Source organism: Rhinatrema bivittatum, chromosome 6, assembly GCF_901001135.1.
Source record: "Rhinatrema bivittatum chromosome 6, aRhiBiv1.1, whole genome shotgun sequence".
Taxonomy (NCBI): Eukaryota; Metazoa; Chordata; class Amphibia; order Gymnophiona; family Rhinatrematidae; genus Rhinatrema; species Rhinatrema bivittatum.
Window position 1 is genome coordinate 296876778 of NC_042620.1, and position 18584 is coordinate 296895361.

The 18584-nt window shown below is 46.0% G+C and overlaps 1 protein-coding gene across 2 annotated transcripts in view; it reads right to left on the bottom strand.

The window, feature by feature from the left end:
- The window catches only part of SASH3 (SAM and SH3 domain containing 3), a 71371-nt gene that overhangs the window by 23948 nt on the left and 28839 nt on the right, over positions 1 to 18584 (bottom strand). For both annotated transcript variants that reach the window (XM_029607418.1, XM_029607417.1), the window contains exons 4-6: positions 15378 to 15519; positions 10805 to 10962; positions 7604 to 7810 (exon numbers count right to left, since the gene is read on the bottom strand). In XM_029607418.1, the coding sequence (XP_029463278.1) occupies positions 7604 to 7810; positions 10805 to 10962; positions 15378 to 15519 (507 nt within the window). The remainder of the gene's footprint in view (positions 1 to 7603; positions 7811 to 10804; positions 10963 to 15377; positions 15520 to 18584) is intronic.

The window sequence follows — 18584 nt, forward strand, 5'->3', positions numbered from 1 at the left end:
CTTCTGAAAATCCAAACACACTACATCTACCGGTTCACCTTTATCTACATGTTTATTAACCCCTTCAAAAAAGTGAAGCAGATTTGTGAGGCAAGATTTGCCTTGGGTAAAGCCATGCTGACTTTTTCCATTAAACCATGTCTTTCTATATATTCTGTGATTTTGATCTTTTGAACACTTTTAACTATTTTTCCTGGCCCTGAAGTCAGGCTAACTGGTCTGCAGTTTCCCAGATCGCCCTGGAGCCCCTTTTAAATATTGGGGTTAGATTGACCACCCTCCAGTCTTCAGGTACAATGGATGATTTTAATGATACGTTACAAATTACCAGATGACTCCAGGCCAGCAGGGACCGGCTGAGCCAATCCTGGTTTTGCACCATTACATCTGTCTTCTTGTAGTCCTGCTTTCCTTAGCAATGCAATGGGGATAAAAGCAGGAATGGATCAGCCTGTCCCTGATGACCTCTTTCAGCTAGCAAATCTGATTTCCTCCTGCCAGGAGTTTATTAATGCAGCAGTATCTTGTAAGAGATAGATTGGGAGCCAATTAATCTACAATTATGTACAAGAAGGACACTGGGGGCAAGATTATCATAACCAAGATATTTAATATAGATGGATCTCTCTGCTATACACAAGGGCTCCAAAAGTAAAATTAGTTCTTACCTGCTAATTTTCGTTCCTGTAGTACCTTGGATCAGTCCAGACTCCTGGGTTTTGCCTCCCCACCAGCAGATGGAGACAGAAAAGTTTTGACTGACTCTGCCCAATACCCTGAGGTGCCACCCACAGTCTGTCAATATTTCATTGTATCAAAGCAGAACACTATAAGAGTAGAATAAACCACTAATATCCCCCCTCAAACACTGGGGGGAAGAGAAACCTCGCCATGTTAACTATCCTGCTCACAAACCTCACATAGGAACAGAACTGGTGACAACTGTAAAACAGATAAGAAAATACTTTGCAGGACCAATTAATACGTACAGGAATGAGCAGACTCTAAACTACACCCTTAAGAACATAAGAAATTGCCATGCTAGGTCAGACCAAGGGTCCATCAAGCCCAGCATCCTGTTTCCAACAGAGGCCAAACCAGGCCACAAGAACCTGGCAATTACCCAAACACTAAGAAGATCCCATGCTACTGATGCAATTAATAGCAGTGGCTATTCTCTAAGTAAATTTGATTAATAGCCGTTAATGGACTTCTCCTCCAAGAACTTATCCAAACCTTTTTTGAACCCATCTACACTATCTGCACTAACCACATCCTCTGGCAACAAATTCCAGAGCTTTATTGTGCGTTGAGTGAAAAAGAATTTTCTCCGATTAGTCTTATATGTGCTCCTTGCTAACTTCATGGAATGCCCCCTAGTCCTTCTATAAACCAGGGCGGACTCTGGATCCGTAGGTAAGAACCAATTTTCCTTTCCCTGTACGTACCCGGATCAGTCCAGACTCCTGGGATGTACCAGAGCTCTCCTAATTGGACCCCGAGAGAGCCGCTCGGATCACACCTGCACCAAAACCCCCAGAGTCTGGGGCCTAGACATCCAAACGATAATGTCTAGCAAAGGTGTGCAAGGACTTCCAAGTGGCCGCCCAACAAATCTCTTGCGGTGATACCGGTATCTGACATTCCACCCACGATGCTGCCTGTGAACTGGTAGAATATGCTCACAGACCAACTGGACTTGGACGACCCTGTAACAAGTACGCCGAACCAATAGCCTCTTTCATCCAGGGAGCAATCGTTGCCCTAGACGCTTTATGTCCTTTCCTGGGACCACTCCATAGGACGAACAGATGATCTGACACACGAAAAGAATTAGTAGTCTCCAAATAGCGTAACAGAGCACGACACACATCCAGCTTTCGCGAGTCTCTGCATTGAGGATCAGAGCAATCTAAAACTGGAAATGAGGGGAGCTCCACTGACTGAGATGAAACGAGGACACAACCTTAAGGAAAAATGAGGGAACCGTCCGTAACGAGACCCCCGAATCCATAATTCTCAAAAAGGGCTCCCTGCAGGATAACGCCTGAATTTCCGACACCCAGCGAGCCGAGGAAATAGCCACAAGGAAAACTGTCTTTAGAGTAAGGTCCTTTAACGTTGCCCTCTTCAAGAGCTCAAAGAGCTCCGCACCCAGTGACCTGAGAATGAGATTGAGGCTCCATGAAGGACAAGGATCCTGTACCAGAGGGCGCAAATGTTTCACCCCTTGGAGAAAATGCACTACGTCTGGATGTGCAGCTAAAGCTACCCTTGAATTTTATCTCGGAAGCAACCTAGGGCCGACAACTACACTGTTAGAGAGCTGTATGATAAGCCCTTAGACAAGCCGGCCTGTAAAAAGGATAAGATATCAGACACCAAAGCCCAAAGGGGTTCACTTTGTGTTCTACACACCAAGGGTTTCCGTGACCATAAGAGGGTAGTGACTACTGCGTCCGAATATCCTTTTCTCTTCAGACGTTGCCTCTCAAAAGCCATGCCGTGAGACAAAAGCGATCCGCCTCTTCCATACAAACAGGTCCCTGGCATAGAAGATTGGGAAGCTCCTGAAACCTCAGGGGAATCTCTACCACCAGGTTGACCAGGTCCGCAAACCAGGGATGCCTCGGCCACTTCGGAGCTACCAGGATTACCTCTGATGGGTGAACCTCTATTTGTCTCAGCACCTTGCCTATGAGGGGCCACGGCAGAAACACATACAGCAGTATGTTCCTTGGCCAGGCGAGAACCAGGGCATCCACCCCTTCGGCTCCTGGCTCCCTGGGTCGACTGAAGAAATGAGGAGCCTTGGCATTGTGGAACGTTGCCATCAGGTCCATACTTGGAGTGGACCCCTTGTCTCATATGATCTGGAACGCCTCGTGAGAGAGCTCCCATTCCCCGGGATCGAGTCTGTTGCGACTGAGATAATCGGCCTGAACGTTGTCGACCCCGGCTATGTGGGAGGCCGCAATCCTGACCAGGTGCTGCTCCACCCAGCTTATCATCTGTTGAGCTTCGATCGCGACTGGTTGGCTGTTGGTTCCTACTTGGCGATTGATGTAAGCCACCACAGCCACATTGTCGGACAAAACTCTGACAGACTTCCCCTGTAGGAGTGGTAGGAGCACCTGCAACGCTAAGCATACCGCTCTGGTTTCCAAAAGATTGATCGACTACCAGGATTCCTCCACCGACCACTGCCCCTGCACCAACTTCTCCTGACAAATCGCTCCCCAGCCTGAGAGACTGGCGTTTGTAGTAACCACCGTCCATTCGGGAACCTCCAGGGGCACCCCACAGCTCAAGTTGTCCACGAGAAGCCACCCATCGAGACTGAGTCATGCAGAGTCTGTAAGAGGAAGCTGAAGGTGAAATAGATCGGACACCGGATTCCAACAGGAGAGTAATGCTGATTGCAGAGGTCTCATATGAGCAAAGGCCCATGGGACTAACTCCTGAGTAGAAGCCATCGACCCCAGGACCCGTAAATAATTGAAAACTCTGGGAGGACGTTTGGATAACAAATCCTGGACTTGCTCCTGTAGATTGCTGATGCAATCCCCTGTTAGAAAAACTCTCCCCTGACGTGTGTCGAAGAGGGCTCCTAGGAACTCCAACGACTGAGAGGGAATCAAATAACTCTTGGCAGGGTTGATCACCCAACCGAGAGATCATAACAGTTGAAGTACCCGTTGCACCGTCGACCGGCAGAGAGGCTCTGATTTCGCTCGAATCAGCCAATCGTCCAGATAAGGATGAACATACAGCCCTTCCCTCCAGAGCTAAGCTGCCACCACGATCATCACTTTGGTAAAGGTCCTGGGCGCCGTGGCCAGACCAAACGGCAGGGCACAAAATTGAAAACGCTCCCCCATGACGGAGAACCTCAGAAAATTCTGGTGGTTGGACCTGTTGCCGATGTGCAAGTACGCTTCTGTTAGATCTAGAGACGCCAGGAATTCTCCCTTGTAAACCGATGCAATGACCAATCTGAGGGTCTCCATGCGAAAGCGCGGGACCTGAAGGCATTGTTGTGTCCATCAGACTCAGACGGCTTCATCCCACATGCCTCACCTCAATATTCGCTTTCTCCGCCAGCCTCAGGAAAATGGCAACCGCCGCGTCTGTTTGCCGCACTCCCCAGAACAGCTATGACAAGGCATTCCGCCATGATTCACCTGAGGGCCTCCTAGGGTGCGTGTGCGCTACCCATGTCTTTATTCCAGCGATGGCGCGAAACTTGGGGGCGTCTCCCTTGAGTGAAATCACATCATCCGGGTATTTAGGTTGCCCATTTGCTGACTGACTTTGAGTTAGCAAGGATTGGATTAGTCCGGTCTAAGCTGCTCTGCCGCTTCTTGCTGCTGCTGGAAGCTCTCTCTACCCTCCGGGGTTCTACTAACTTGGGTACCAGCTCCCCGGGGGCCCTATGCTTCTTTCCAGGTGCCTATCCAGTATTCAGGTACTCGCTCCTCGAGGGCCTGAGTTGTCTACCTTGGTGCCTGCTACCATTACTTCTATCTGCTGGGAACTCTTCCATTACAGCTATAAGAGTTGTGAGTAATCTAACATCTACCTGTCTGTCTCACCTACAGCTCCTCATTGGATACCTGCATCAGAGCTCCCTACACCACCATTGTGGGATGGGTCTCCTCAGCCGAGGACCCAAGACTGCTGCTGCAGGAATCTGCTCACTACTGCCACCTCTGGTGGACTCTACAAGCTGTACAATAAAAACTCTCTCTGTGTTTGTGCATCAGAGTCTAGCCTGGTACTGCAGTTCCCCACGGGGCTCCTCCCTGTGGGAGTGGTCATCACTGCAGCACCTAAGAATCCACCAAACACCTCAAAACCATAACAGGCATTTGTTGACTCTCTTGAGATCGAGGATGGGATGAAAGGTGCCTTCCTTCTTTGGTACCACAAAGTAAATGGAGTAGCGTCTCTTGCGGGGTTCTGCGGGAGGAACTGGACAAATTGCTCCTAGATCGAGAAAGAGCTGCAGGGTGTCTTGCACCGCCCGCTGCTTCTCCTCATACGAGCACGGAGAGACGAGAAATCGGTCTTGAGGGCGCTGAACAAAATTAACATGTAGCCTTGCCTTATTATGTTGAGGACCCAATGGTCGGATGTTAGTTTGACCCATTCCTTGTAAAACAGACAACCTGCCCCCTATTGATGGAACCGAGGAAAGGGACATCCTGGCATCATTGGGAAGACTTAGGTTTTCCCACTGCCTTGGGAGCACCTGCTCTACCGAAGCGGCATCCCCGAAAGGACTGGGACCAGAATTGCTGTCTGCCCGAGTTCTGCCGAAAGGAAGAACCCGACGACCGGGAGGACCGGAATCTCCTATTCCCTTGAGAATGAGACCTAGGGGGAAAGGAACTCCTCGCTTTGGGCTTATCCTCAGGAAGCTTATGGACTCTATTGTCCACTAGGGATTGAATCATATCTTCTAGATCTTTCCCAAAGAGGAGCTTGCCTTTAAATGGCAGAGAACCCAGTGGAGCCTTAGAGGAAACGTCCGCAGCCCAGTTTTGAAGCCATAGTAATCTGCGAGCCGAGACCACTGATACCATAGACCTGGCCAAGGTTCTTAAAAGATCATAAAGTGCATCCGCACTGTAAGCCACAGCCGCCTCCAGTCTACCAGCTTGGATGGTCTCCTCCTCCAACAGACAGGGACAACCCTGTAACTGCTGGACCCAGCGGAGTCCTGCCCTCAAGGAGAAACTACTGCACATGGCCGCCCGGACTCCCAGCGCTGAAACTTCGAATATCTTCTGAAGCTTAACTTCCAGCTTACGATCTTGAAGGTCCTTGAGAGCTGTCGCCCCCGTAACCAGAATAGTGGTCTTTTTGGTGACAGCTGACACTGCTGCATCCATCTTGGGAACCCCTAGGAGATCCAGAGCCTCATCTGGTAAGGGGTACAGCTTGACCATCGCCTTACTGACCTTCAAGCCCAAGTCTGGAGTATCGCACTCCCTGAACAAGTCCGTGACTGAAAGGTGAAATGGAAAGGACTTGGTCGGACCACGGAGACCGACCATGACTGGATCGATCGAGCCCATGCGGGAGTCCTCCTGAGGGACATCAATACCCAATTCCTCCAAAATTGTGGGAATAAGAGGGCCAAGCTCGTCTTTCCTAAAGAGACGGACCACCTTAGGATCATCCCCCCTCCACCATGTGGGAGCCGGGATTGGAAGAAAGACTCTGGTCCTCCTCTACAGCTGCACCCTGAGGAGGCTGGGCCCCTGGCTCTAGATCCTCCGGCTTCGAGGCCTCGGAGGAAGAATCCGGTTGCAGACGGGAGAAGCTGGTTCGGAAGGGGGGGGCTTAGGTTTAGGAGCCCACACAGCCTCAGAGGACCTTGCTCGCTTAACAGGCAGGGATCCCTATTTTCCCAAAGACGGGACTACGTGGGAGCGACTGCTGCCCCCCCCCCCCCCCCCGTGTGCTTCCTAGCTGACCTCTGGGTCTTGAAAGCCCTATGCAGCAGGAGAATGAAATCTGAGGAAAATGATGATGATGAGTCTGAGGCCCCCTTGGGGCTCTCCTCCGCAGCCCCAATATTTGCATCACTAGGGCCACCCCCTTCGGGGGCAGTATCCTGTGGGAAAAGAGGAGGGGGGATTCCCCTCCCCCCATCACTGCTTGTGTCGCCGCACGAAAGGAGGACAAAATGGCTTCCGTTCCCGCGAGCCGTGTACGCTCGGGCCTCGCAGACTCCCGGCACGGTCTGGAAATAAAGAAGTGCCTTCCCCCCCAGGGAGGCAAGCCGAGTACAAACCATTGTGCGAAACGTGCGCATCCCCACAGGCCCAGCAGGCCGCACCACGTGGTATCTGAGCCAAAAAAGCAGAGCGAAATCGGCAGCCGAAGGCAAGCCGCTGTGGCAGAGGAAACCGGCGTTGAGAAGGGAAGGACACTGCAAAACAGTTAGGTTGGTTTTTTTTTTTTACAACCTGGTCAGCAACTTTCCCCAGCGCGGATCCTGTCCTTTATGTGGAGAGTGAGCTGGGCTCCCCGGTATCACCGCAGTGGCTTAGGGGAGCTGCAGCAGGATCCTCGACCCCTGGCTCCACTAGCCTCAATACTAGGGGGGATGGTACCCTCAGGACCTGCCAGACCCCCTGGGAGGCTTCACAGCAAAGGCTATCCTTTTTCCTTTGCTTTTTTAAGAGATAGTACAGCTAACTCCCTCAAATGATCCCTTTTCTAATCTTTTCTTTTTTTTTCAAAACTAAGGACCAACTACAGACTGCAGGATTTTGCACCTCCACCATCTGCTGGAGACAGAGAAATATTGACAAGGCACTAGGTGGCACTTCAGGGTACAGGGCAGAGTCAGTCAAAACTTCTGTCTCCATCTCCTGGTGGGGAGTTAAAACCCAGGACTGATCCGGGTCCGTACAGGGAATGACATTTTACCAGTTACTTCTATGGCATCATGTGATAAATTCTAGTCTCATTTCTCTTAATGGCCTTGTATTAACCTTGGCCAGGATATTCTGCAAGTGGCTCAGCTATCCTGAGCCACTTGCAGAATATCCTGGCCAAGCACTGCCATGTTGGGCTTGTGGCTCACCTGCAGGCTGATGCGCTCCAGCAGTTCCTGTAAAGTCTTGGCCTTTGGCCGTTTGTTTCGCCCTTTCACCCGTGACTTTCTGGGGAGCTCCATCTCCTCGGGCACGATGTCTACATAGATGAATTTGAATGATCCCTTCTTATTGTTTAACACCCCTGTCCACGTGCCCACCACAGGCTTCTCTATGATGTTAATGAAGTCGCCCTTCTGTTAAATGAAGGAAAATAGCATGATGAAATGAGAGAGGAATAATTTCTGGGCCTGCATTGTCAGACACTTTCCAGTTACTTTCCTAAAGAGCACTGGCACATTTTACTTCTGCTCTATATTTAGATCTCCTACATCCAATCATTATGAGATTTGTAGTCTTTTTTTCAAACAACAATGCAAGCCTAGAAAGCTCTGAATACTTTGCAATGGAATAAACAAAATGTGGGGTGTCACGTAACGTTTCAGTGCCATCTCTAATACTCACGCAGAGTAACCCTGTGGCCACTCAGAGGGTCCTTCCAAGCACTGCCGAGACCTGTCTGCACCTGTGAAGGTGTTTCTACACTAGCAATTTCCCACCTGCCAACTGGGTTCCTGCTCGTTTCTGGGCAAGTTTCCCGCCCGCAAACGATCCCCTGGTAGTTTCTAAGGGCACTGGGACCCCCACACTACCCAAGGGTCACAGATCTCCTAGAAAAACACCCACAGACCAAATACACACAATACTAGGATCGTTAATCAGGCCAAGTCAGGCAGAGCTAACAAACCAATAAGTTTGTTAACAAAATGTAGAAACAGTCAATGGAAAAAAACATTATATCTGCAAACAGGAACAGATAAAAGAACAATGATTGAACAGTAAAAATTATCTAAACACTTTTCAGTACTAGGGAGGTCAGGAACAAGGTTGTCCCCAGAAGGTGAACAGGTGAACAGGGTATCAGCACAGAGATCTGCTCCCTCTGTACTCCCAGCCGAGACTAGAGATTTCTAGAACCTTCAGAGCTAATTCTCTGTCTGCAGGGCCAATCAAGGCACAAAATACTAACAACAAGCTTTCTCATCAATGGTCTTCTGTTTTCTGGCCAATGGCACGGCAGGATGTTTCAGTCTTACATTTCCTCAGGGCTGCTGGGATATGTATGCTGTTCAAGCCACCTTCTGGATCAAGGCAGCATCCCAAGCCTCAGTTTGAACTAAAGTGCAGAGGTCAAAAACCACCTGTAGGCCAGCACAGAGGAAATGAGCTCTCTGGGAAACAGGGAAACAATATAAAGCATGCAAAACCCCCTTTTCACCACATGGGGTGATTCAAGAATGTAAGTCTGGAGCACAATGTCCTTGGTGCCTTTGGATTACCCAAAGTTGGAAACATCTTTTCCTCATTAAAGAAGAGCAAGGGATCCATTTTCATCTGTTTCATCAGCAAAGTTAGCCAGATAAATTTATCTAGCTATTTTTTAATATACCCATTTATCTTAAAGATAGCCAGATAACTTTATCTGGCTAAACTTAGGACTGTTCTACAGCAGACTAGAGTTAGCCAGATTAGTTATCTGGCTAACTCTGAATATTGGAGTTTGCTGGCTAACTTATCCTGCTAACTTAACTCCATCCCAAAGTGCGCCTGGAACGGATCCAACTTATCTGGCTAAGTTTTAACAGCTAACTACTTACCCAGATAACTTCAAGGTGGCCAGCCAGTGGGGATTTTCAAATCCCACCATTTGTCCAGCTGAGATCGAAGTTAGCTGGATAAATGGTGCTATTGGTCTCACAGTAGTTTAGTGCACAAGATGTTCATCTGATATCCCCTGCCAAAGCAAGGTGAGAGCAATGGGATATACATTCTGGTGTGGGCAGGAGCTGGTTACCCAAAGTGGATGTACACATTAAGTATGAGTGTTCTTCTCATCACCACTCAAATGTGCAGTGTAGGTGAAGATGGATAAAAAAACATGAAGGAACTCCAGAAGGGCCAGATATTTTGTAACTTGGTTGACAGACCTGCAGCCTAGGAATTCTAGAGAGGCAGGCTCTGGTCACAACACCACTGTACCCATAACTATTAATCTGTTAGGACTGTGGTTATAGCGTGCCAAATATTTTTATATTTAAACACATAGCTGCATGGTTGATTTTTTTTATGACATACAAACTTCCTCTGCAGTCTCCTCCTTGCTTGGTCAAAAAATATTACATTTGCTCCCTCCCAAAAACTCAATCTAGCGCATTTGAATTGGAGATTAAATCACCACTCTTTGCTCTCCCCTGCTTCTTCTGAAAAGGGCTGTGTGCTCAAATACGTTTTAAACAAGTCCAAAGGGGTTTTTCCTCTTGGTACAAATATGATTCTTGATTGACAGATCTGGCACATTGCATCCTTAGAAAAATGTCATATCATGAAGGAGAGGCAGCAGTTATGACTCGAGGTGCACAGAACCTTAGAAAGAGAGGGCTGGAAGGGATCTCGAGATTATCTGATCAAAACACTGCCTCTGAGCGGGATCCACTACACTCAAACTATTCCAGGTGGATGTCTGATTAGCTGGCTCTGAAAGATCTCTAATAAAATACATTCTGCTAGCTTGAGCACTGGTGCTAGTGTCCATTTATCCTTGTATTCAGAAAGTCTCTCCAACTGCCCAACATCAACTTCCCCTGCTGTAATCTGAGCACAACTGACCATCCTTTGCTTCACAACCCCCTCTTTGTAGCTGAATGCTGCTAGCACGTCACCCTTACTTATTCTCTGCTCTAGGCTAAATAAGCCCAACTGCTTCAACAATTCATCTGATGTCATACTTTCTAGTCCATTTTATTGTTCTGCTCTGGACTTGCTCCAAACTTTCTACGGTCTTCTTGAAGTATGGAACCAAAAGCTGGACACAATACTTCAACAAAGGCCCTATTAATGTGGAGTAGAGTGGGAGAATTATTTCATTTACATCAGATGGACTTCACTGTTCCAGATCATTGCTGTCATTATATCAGAGCCTTCTTGGGTAATACAGGTGTTTGGTTCCCACTCTAACGCATTGTTGTGAACAACGAGGGAGGGCAAGCCTAGACTCAACTATGGTGATTTGCCTTGCAAACATTTGTTGTAAGCATCTGCATAGGTTCAGCTTTAAACATAGAAAAGTCTCCTTCCTCCTCCCCAGACGTTTGTGACCAGTATACAGCATATGACATGCACACAGTCCTCACTCTGAGTTTGAGAGAATCCTTATCGTAGGGACTGGGCGTGAAGTCTGTGTGAACGCGAGCTCTGCCACAGAATGGCCCTGTGTATTGCGGGACGGTGTCTTCCAGCCTCAAGCTGTCTCTGTTACTCATCATGTATGTTGGACTGTATACCTCGCTACCTGCAGGAAAATCAGAACAGCGGAAAATTATTTACAGTGCCGTGCCTTCAAATTTGGAAGCTAGATCTCACTGCGTTTTTCCAAGCTGCAAAGCTTTTAACAAAATAAAAACAGAAAACAAGGCAGCCTGGATTATACACAAAGGTCTCTAGGAATTTCCAATAGCATTATATTAGGCAAGAAAGTAAAAGTAAGAGAAAAAAAAAAGGTATGGTTTCAAAAAAAGATGGCTCAAAAGATGAGGGCAAAAAGATTAGCATAAGGGATCTCAGGAAGTGGAAGACAGATAAAAATATCTGGAAAGGCTGAGGAAAGCATGGATGGTGGCCAGGACAGCCAAAGCACAAATAGAGGATAAAATAGCTTGGAGGATAATATTCAAGGATTACTGAGCATTTCAATTTAGGTGCCTTAGGGGGTTAATTTTCAAAGCATTATCGCGTGCCTTTTTGCATGCGATGTAATGCAAATTAGCTGGAGGGGAGGAGTTGGGGCAGGGAGGAGAGGGGTCGGCCGCGGTACCACTGCCGGCGATAATGTGAGGAACATTATCGCCAGCACTAGCACAGCGAATAGCACAATCTTTTATGATGGTGCTATCTGTGCGAAAGGGTGCGGCCGGCGAAATTACACCGCTGCAGTGCGAACGGCTGCGGCCTTTCGCTGGCCCGCCCCACTCTTCACCTCCTGCCCCCTTTTTCACGGGATTCATTATTCTGCAAAGAATGATGAATCCAACCCTTTAGTTAGGTCCCTACATTAGGTGCCTATTTTTTGCTGATCTTAGGAACCTAAGGGGGTCATTTTCCAAAAGTATCGCAAAAGAAAAGGGACTTTTCGCACGCAAAACGTCCCTTTTCGTGTGTGTTACCTAGATCGGGGCGGGTTCTGGGTGGTGTCCGCACCGGATGGGGAGGAGTTGGGGCGGACGCCGCGAAGACATTGCTGACAGCGAAAAGGTAAGGAGCCTTTTTGCCGTCTGTAATGCGGCCAATAGCACCACCTTTCACGGTGGCGCTATTGGTTGGCGAAAGCCGGCAGCGATCGCACCACAGTGGTGCGATCGCTGCCGGCTTTCACAGGCCTGCCACCTGCTTCTCCCCCCGCCCCCGTTATCGCTAGATTTTCTAAGTTCTGCGAACTTAGAAAATCCAGGCCTAAGTTTTGGGCTGAAGATAGGCATCTAACTTTAGGAACCTAAAGTTATTTGCTTCTTCTAAGTTTAGGGGCCTACGTTGGGCACCCAGTGCTGGAAGTCAGTGCTGAGCTCCTAATTTCATTACCCTGCCCTGATTCTGCCTACTTGTAAGGTTCCTAAATTTAGGCAACTAGTAAAAATAGATGCCTAAAATTAGACATTCAGTGGAGGATAATTTTAATTTAGGTAGCTATAGGTGTCTAATTCTTAAAGTTAGTGTCCTAGATCTTGTGAATACTGGCCTCTTAGTTGCTAAAGCAGGGTGGCAAGACCTTTTGTTAGCTATGATAGTGAAAGGAGGAATTTGTGGAGAACCACAAGGAAAAAGAAATACTGAACAAATATTTCTGTTTAGTGCACCAAAAAAAAAGGAATTGGAAGTAGATAAATAGCACGGTCGAGGGGTAGATACCACTCCATTTACAGAGGAAAGGTTTGTATGAAACTAGCAAAACTGAAAGAGGACAAGGCAATGGAGCCAAATGGGATATATACAGGGAGGCCAATATTCAAAGCCATTTAGATGGATAACTTACAAGTTATCCATCCAAATGGCACATTATCCATCTAACTCCAAGTCAGCCATTTAATTGTTTAGTTTTGAATATTAACCTCTAGGATGTTAAAGAAGCTTAGAAAGATTGTTGCAGTTCTAATGACAGATTTGTTCACCCGCTCCTGTCTTTGGAGACAGGTTTGGTTCCAGAGAAGTGGAGATGGGTGCACAGCATCCTTCATCAAAAAAGGGGTAATAGGAAGGAGGCCAGTCATTCTGATCTCTGTGATTGGTAAATTAATATAGTCATTACTAAAGAAAGGATAGTGGAATATTTTGAACCTAGCAGGTTACCGGACACAAGGCAGCATGGTTCTACCAAGGGAGATTATATTATGATCAATTTCTTTGACTGGACAACCAGAGAATTAGACCAGGGGTGAGCCCTGGATGTGGTATACATGGATTTCAGTAATACCTTTGACATTGTTCCACTCAGAAGGTTCATAACTATGTTAAGCAGCCTGTGGGTGAGTTTGAAGGTAGTAACCTGAGTTAGAAGCTGGTTGAACAATAGACAACGAAGGGTAAGAGTAAATGGAATTCACATTAAGGTGAGTCACTGGTGGAGTGCCTCAGGGATCAGACGCTCTTGGGTCCAGTTTTGTTTAATATTTTTAAAGGTGGCATTGCAGCGGGGTAGGAAAAGTTTGTCTTTTTGCAGATGATATAAAGATCTGCATTACGGTGACTACTTCAGGTGGACTAGGAAAAAATGAGGTGTGAACGAGGAAAGCTTGAAGAGTTGGCAACTAAAATGTAGTGCAAGAAAGTGTGGCGTTATGCAAGTTATTCAAGAGAGCAGTATTTGATGGAAGGCAAGGTATTGATGTGCATCAAACACGAGAGAAAGAGATAGCAGGATGATCATATCTGATTATTGTAACATAGCACAACAGTACAACAAAAGAGTGGCAAGAGCCGGAAGAATGCCAAGGTGCACTGGGAAAAAGGAGTGATGATTTTCAGATGGCATGAGAGTCTCCTGAGGATCTTAAAAAGTCATGGGATAGGAGGCAATGTACCATTATTGACTGGTAAATAGTAAAAGGATAGGAAACAAAGAGTAGAATTAATTATGGATCCAGAAGAAGGAGCAATGAGCTAGGTGATAAAATTTGCTGATGACACCAAATTATTCAAAGTTAAACATGAGTAGACTGTGAGGAATTGCAGGAGGACCTTGCAAGACTGGGGAAGTGGGCTTCCAAACGGCAGATGACGTTTAATGTGGACAAGTACAAAGTGATGCACAAAGGGAATACCGCAAAGGTTTTAATGCACAAGCAGCTACCATTTTTCAATGTAAAAGAAATTCTAGCACGAGGTCATAATATGAAGCTCAAAGTAGATAGATAAGAGTTGTAAACTAAGGAAATATTTTTTTCACAGAATGGGTGGTGGACACATGGGTCAGCCTCCCAGTGGATGTAGTGGAAATCAAAAGAACATAAGAAATGTCATACTGGGTCAGACTAAAGATCCATCAAGCCCAGCATCCTGTCTCCGACAGTAGTGAATCCAGGTCATAAGTACCTGCCACCTGGTACTGGTAGGATCTCAAAGAACAGATCCAGTCCTTGCTCATAACTAGGATAAGCTGTGGCTTTTCAAAGTCTACATGGCTAATAGAGGTTTATGGCCTTTCCCTCCATCCAGAAACTTGTCTAGATCCTTTTAAAACCCAGTTATGCTGCTTTCATCATATCCTTTGGGCAGGAACAGAATTCAAGGAAGCATGGGATAAGCACAGAGGATCCTTAGATTGACAATGTGCGGGTATTACATCAGGATGGGCCTTACAGTCCTCAATGTCATCACATTCTATGTTTTTATGTCTAGGTATATTTTGATTTTGTGTGCCAAGAGTTTTCAATATATATACATACAAACATATACACACATATACGTAAAACAATGAGAACTTTGCCAAGGTGTGAAAGTGCTAAAATCTAAGGGGTGTATGTATTATATAAACTCACCTGAAAGACTGAAGCACCTCAACACTCCATTCTTTTTGGGAGGATCTGGGAATGGAGGAAGGGATCCCCACTAGGCTAAAAAGCAGATCTTTCTCTACAGGCTGGGGGAACTCCTTCAGACGCCAATGTTTCAATCAGTGGGTCATAATCATTAGGATAGCTTGGTGCGTTAATGATCCAGAACAAAACAGCCAATCCACAACACAAGTGGATTGTAGATTGTGCTGCATTTAATCACAAAGCTGGGCTTGGCCTTATCTCTAGTTAGAACGGCACTTTTTAATAGGACTACACATTAAGTTACATAATATAGATAGAAAAGTAATCATTACATTCTTTCATTATTCCTAAAGATAATTAAGAAATTTAAGGGGTTCGTAATTTAGTAACATATTACGTTACAGCACTTTAATCGATTTGATTTATTTGAATGAAGGAGTATTGTAAATAAAAATCCCAATGAGGATGCGATGATGGCAATCGCAGAGGGCTCAAGGCTATACAGAATATTACAGTTTGGTTTCAAGAGCATGAGTTTTCTTCACTTCACATGTGTCTTAAGGAAAACTGACCAGATTAGAATGACATTTCCAATCCCACTCCTCCAAGGACCAATGTCACTGCTGCACGCCTGGTAGTTGGAGTTCGGAGCTGGCTGTCCAGCACTCCTTCCACTCACCTGAGGATGTCTGCCTGCTCAAAGGGCTGTGCAGGCTCTCCTCCGACTCCACAAAACACAAAGCCATCTTTTCATGATCATGGCCGTCCATACTGCCATCCAGAGAGACTGGTGAGGTGGAGCTCTGCTCAGCGCATGAGTCCTACATGAAGAGTGACAAAGACAGACCCACAAATGTGTATGAACAGTAGCAGAATTACCTGTTTTTCCCATGGGCAAAAGTGTTTGTTCTTCCAAAAAAAAAAAAGGAACAGTATAACTTAAAAAAAATATGTAGGGGGCTATTTACTAAAGGGCATTAAATGCATTTATGGGTGTTAAGTGCCTTCAACACACATTAATTAACTTAGCATTAATGCAACATTTCCTGAGTTTACATGAGGAACATTTAAAATGAGCTGTGTCACCTGCAAATTCATGAAAAGCAGCTCATAAATATTCATCTAGGCTACTGCAAATTGTGGGAAGCAGGACTATTTGCATTAACCCACAGGCTAATCCAAAAACTTAACTATACTTCGGAGGTGGGAAGGGAGGGTTGTAATTAAGTTCTTATATTAGGCCCAATATGGGTCAAAATCTCCCCCCACTCCCGAGTCAAGCAGAAACTCCCATCTGGGTTGGAAAGACACCCCCCCCCCCCCCCACCTCCAGTGTGCCAAACCTCTCTTCAGGTCACAAAAGCTTCTCCTTCATCCTGAGTATACCAGAAAGGCTCCCCATGTTGCTGGCTTGACCTACCCCTGAGTCAAGATCAAAGGTCTTCACTGACTCAATCAACCCCCCTAGTTTTCCTGCCTTCCACTTGGCAATGTACCCCTCCCCACCATGTTAATGGGGGCAGGCAAGATCATTGCCTCCAGCACCAACAACTCTGAATTAAAAAATGGTAGGGGTGGAGAAGTTGATCCTGATGGGCTTTTTTGCTTGACTTGGTTTAAACATTGCTTAATAAATGGTCCCCAAAGCTTCTTGATATACTGTACAGTATTAGTAGTTTTTCCCATTTGGTGAGAGGATGTGCAGAAAATCTGGACTTCTGAAAAACTGCATATTGTGTGTAAGGTTTTTGTGTTGTATATTTACCGTATATATCTAAGTGTTTGTATTTGTACAGTAAGAGGTCTATATTCAAAAGCATTTAGCCAGCTACCTCAGAAGTTAGCTGGCTAAGGGCTGGATTTTCTTTTTTCGCATCGGATTGTGAATCCCGGCGCTAATGGGGGGGCGAAGTGGGGGGCGGGCCTGCAAAAGCCGGCAGCGATCGCACTACCGCGGTGTGATCGCTGCCGGCTTTCGCACCCAATAACGCCTTCGTAAAAGGAGGTGCTATTGGGCGCGCTACTTGCGGCGATAAAGGACCTTACCTTTTCGCTGTCAGCAAAGTTTCTGCGGCATCCGCCCCGACGCCGCCCCAACTCCTCTTCTTCCGGTGCGGACGCCGCCCCGACTCTGCCTCGATCTAGGTATCGCACGTGCAAAGGGACTTTTTGCGTGCGATAGGGTTAGAAAATAACCCTCTAAATGACTATTTGGGTACTTATCCAGCTAAATTCTAGCCTCCTAATAAGATATCCAGCTAGAATTTAGCCGGCTAAGGGGGCCCTTTATCAAAGGCTTATCGCTCCCCCCTTCGCGTTTTCATCATTCTGCGAGGAATGATGAAACCAGGCCTAAGGCCTGGATTTATCAAAATGCACTAAATATCACATGTGATAGGAAAAGGAGTGTGTTTTATGGAGAGAGAGAGAGAGAGAGAGAGAGAGAGAGAGAGAGAGAGAGACTAGCCATTATACCCTCATCCTAGGTAGGTATGTATATCTCTATGGGAGACCCACCTTGTCACTTGACGTGAGGTTTAGGTATTAGTGTAGGGGTTAGGGGCCACTTTGACATTCAAAGTGAGACGTACAAACAGAACAGTGCTCTCTTGTGAAGATTTGATGACCTTCTGAGTGAGGAAACTCACCTAAAGATGAGATTTGTGCAATGTTCTCTCAACCTAGCTTGATGTTACCCAGGTAGAGAGTCCAGACTAGGTGGGCCTCCCATAGAGATATAAATACCTATCTAGTGTGAGGGCATTATGGCTAGTCTCTCTCTCTCTCTCTCTCTCTCTCCTTCTCCTCAATGGTTGTAGGAGGGCCCTGATAGCTAGGCTGTGCAATAAACTGCCTATTACCATAAAATACACCACTTTTCCTATCACATGCGATATTTAGTGCATTTTGATAAATCCAGGCCTTAGTTGGCTAAGTCTGGTCGAACCAAAAAGCTGTCCTAAAGTTAGGTGGCTATAGTTAGCCGGCTAACTTTTAGATAGCCGGTTATATTCAATAGTGCGGTTTCACTATTAAATATGCCTCCAAGGTTAACTTTTCTAGCTGGACTGTGTCTGAATATGGACCTCTATGTGTTTAGGCTATGTGTTTGTACCTATGAGTGTGTGGATGAGTTTATCTGTGTGTTTGTTTTATGTTTTTATATGTCTATGTGTGTTACTGTTTTTATGATTGCGTGTGTATTGTACATATTTGTTCATATTTATTTTTTAAATAATATAATAAATGTGTTTTTTTATTTTGTGTTTAATGATATATATTTGTGTATATGTGCATGTTTATGTTTATTTTTGTGTGTGTTTGTGTTTTTGTATATGTTTGTATGTATAGTTGTTTCCACTGGGAGCCAGAGAATGGAGAGAAAGGCCTGGTATGGAGTGTGTGCTTCACTAGCCAGTAGCAATCTTGCTCTCCCTGCTGGTGTCTCATCAACTAATCAGTGTGAGCAGCCCTCAATGCTCATGCTGATTGGTCAGCAAGACTTTATGACATCACAATCACAAATCTTCTGGCATGAAAGGCCAGTATTCCTCTATATATAAATAAAGAGGGGGAAATAATGCAAGTTACTTCTGTAGGTAAAAAGCTTTTTAACAATTGTTCACCCTCAATGTGCGGAAAAATGTGTATGGCATTCTACAACATAGGTTTCCCTACATTGTGCAGAATCATTCCCAGGGGCAGATATCAAAAAACACACATAGCTGTTTTAGGCAAAAAGAATTACCTGCAGAGAAAGAAAGCACAAATCTCTGCAGGTAACTTTTGAGGGAGCAGTAATCAAAGTAAAACCGCCCATAAAATAAATAAATAATAATACCCACGCAGTTTTCCTTTGATTATTGATGCAAACTCTAGGAATAAA